The 1,851-nt window shown below is 50.9% G+C and overlaps 1 protein-coding gene across 1 annotated transcript; it reads right to left on the bottom strand.

Annotated features, from left to right (window-relative positions):
* Nucleotides 1-587: 587 nt before the first annotated feature.
* On the bottom strand, nucleotides 588-1,538 carry LOC127695530 (olfactory receptor 2W3-like). Its single transcript, XM_052197752.1, has one exon. The coding sequence runs from the start codon at nucleotides 1,530-1,532 to the stop codon at nucleotides 588-590; it is 945 nt and encodes a 314-aa protein (XP_052053712.1). The 5' UTR covers nucleotides 1,533-1,538.
* Nucleotides 1,539-1,851: the final 313 nt, after the last annotated feature.

Genomic DNA, 1,851 nt, shown 5'->3' with positions numbered 1-1,851 from the left:
TACTGGAGTTGATCAGATCCAGTGCTGCCAATGCTACCCAAGGCCTTACGTGGAGTGACATTCAGGCCAGGGATGCCATACGCCTGATATCAAAATAGGGACATAAGTGGGGATGTGTGTGGACAAGAGAACATAGATGCTTATGCCTTAAATGTAAGTCCAGCTACCCACAATCACTCTCCACAAATGTCCCTAAGGTAAAATGTGCACAGAAAATACTTGTTGTCCCTTTACCTTACCATGAGAATGCATCTCACCATATACAGGATAACACTACACCAGTCTAGGGACAAACCTTCAGATCTGCATCATTCATGGGAAAGTCTGCTTTAATCACGAGGAAGAAATTTAAGATAAACACCCTCCTCATATCTACCAAATACCAAATGCCTTAGTGAACCCAGTAACAGGCCTGTTTTTCCCTCTGCCACGGGACAGCTTGAATTTTCCCCAAATCACTGTGGAACATTTTCTCTGCCCCCTTTCTTTCTTTCTTAACATGCTTGCCTGAGGGTTTGCAAAGTTCTCTCTGTATTTGTTGCCATCCTCACAGGACAGCTTCCCTCTGGTGCTTCTGGAACCAGCCCTTACTTGCTCTGTCTTTCTCGGCTGCCCAGCAGCAGCCTCCTGAGAGCCCCCTTCACTTCCTTGTTCCTGAGAGTGTAGATCAGAGGGTTGAGGAGAGGGGTGACAATGTTGTAGAAGAGGGTGAGGAACTTGCCCTGGTCCTGGGAGGAGCTGTTTCCCGGCTGCATGTACATGTAGATGATATTCCCATAGAAAAGTGAGACCACGGTGAGGTGCGAGCCACAGGTGTTGAATGCCTTCTGCCATCCCGCAGCAGAGCGGATTTGCAGCACGGCTCTCACGATGTAGCCATAGGAGACCAAGATGAACACCAGGGGAGACAGCACGATGCCTATCGCCAAGATGAAGGCAATGCCTTCAACGAGAGCTGTGTTGACACAGGCCATCCTGATGAGAGCTGGCATCTCACAGAGGAAATGGTCCACTCTTCGGTGCCCGCAGCGGGGTAGGCTGAGCGTCACCGGAGACATAGCCAAGGAGTTGGCCACCCCACAGCTCCAGGCCACTGAGACCAGGCCCACACAGAGCCTGGGGCTCATGATGACCATGTAGTGCAGGGGCTTGCAGACCGCCACAAAGCGGTCATAGGCCATGACAGCCAGTAACAGGCACTCCACACCCCCCAGGCCCAGGAACAGGACCAGCTGCAGAGCACAGCCCACATAGCTGATGGTCTTGTCCGGCCCGCTGAGGTTATAGAGCAGCTGTGGGATGGAGCTACTGGTGAAGCTGAGGTCCAGGAAGGACAGGTGTGTGAGGAAGAAGTACATGGGGGTGTGCAGGTGCGGGTCCAGCCTGGACACCAGGATAATGGTGCTGTTGCCCAGCAGGGTGAGGAGGTAGGCAGGCAGGATGATGGCGAAGAGGACCCTCTCCAGCTGGGGCCGGTCAGAGAAGCCTATAAGGATGAAATGGCTGAAGGTGCTGTCGTTGGCTGTGCCCATCTCTACTGCACCCGAGGAAGGCATTGACACTGACAGTGATCAGAGCAGACAGAACTTCAATTATTTATTACTTGTTTAGTTCTAACAATGATGCAGTAACACTGACAGATAAGCAAACTGAGTCATGTATGTGGCAGGCCAGTTGTCTTGTAGAGAAACAGGACAGGGTTGTTTTTGAACCCAGCAATTGCTACTTAGTGTTTCTGCTTTACTCCTTCTAATTCCATGGAGTGAGAGATGAATTGTACTGTGTCCCAAGTTTTAATTCTCTCCTGACCCACAATCCCAAGCTCCTGTTTAAAGACAAGGAGCACAAACT

Source organism: Apodemus sylvaticus, chromosome 10 (genome assembly GCF_947179515.1).
Source record: "Apodemus sylvaticus chromosome 10, mApoSyl1.1, whole genome shotgun sequence".
NCBI classification, from domain to species: domain Eukaryota; kingdom Metazoa; phylum Chordata; class Mammalia; order Rodentia; family Muridae; genus Apodemus; species Apodemus sylvaticus.
The sequence above is the reverse complement of the archived record's forward strand: the minus strand, read 5'-3'. Positions and strand labels throughout refer to the sequence as shown.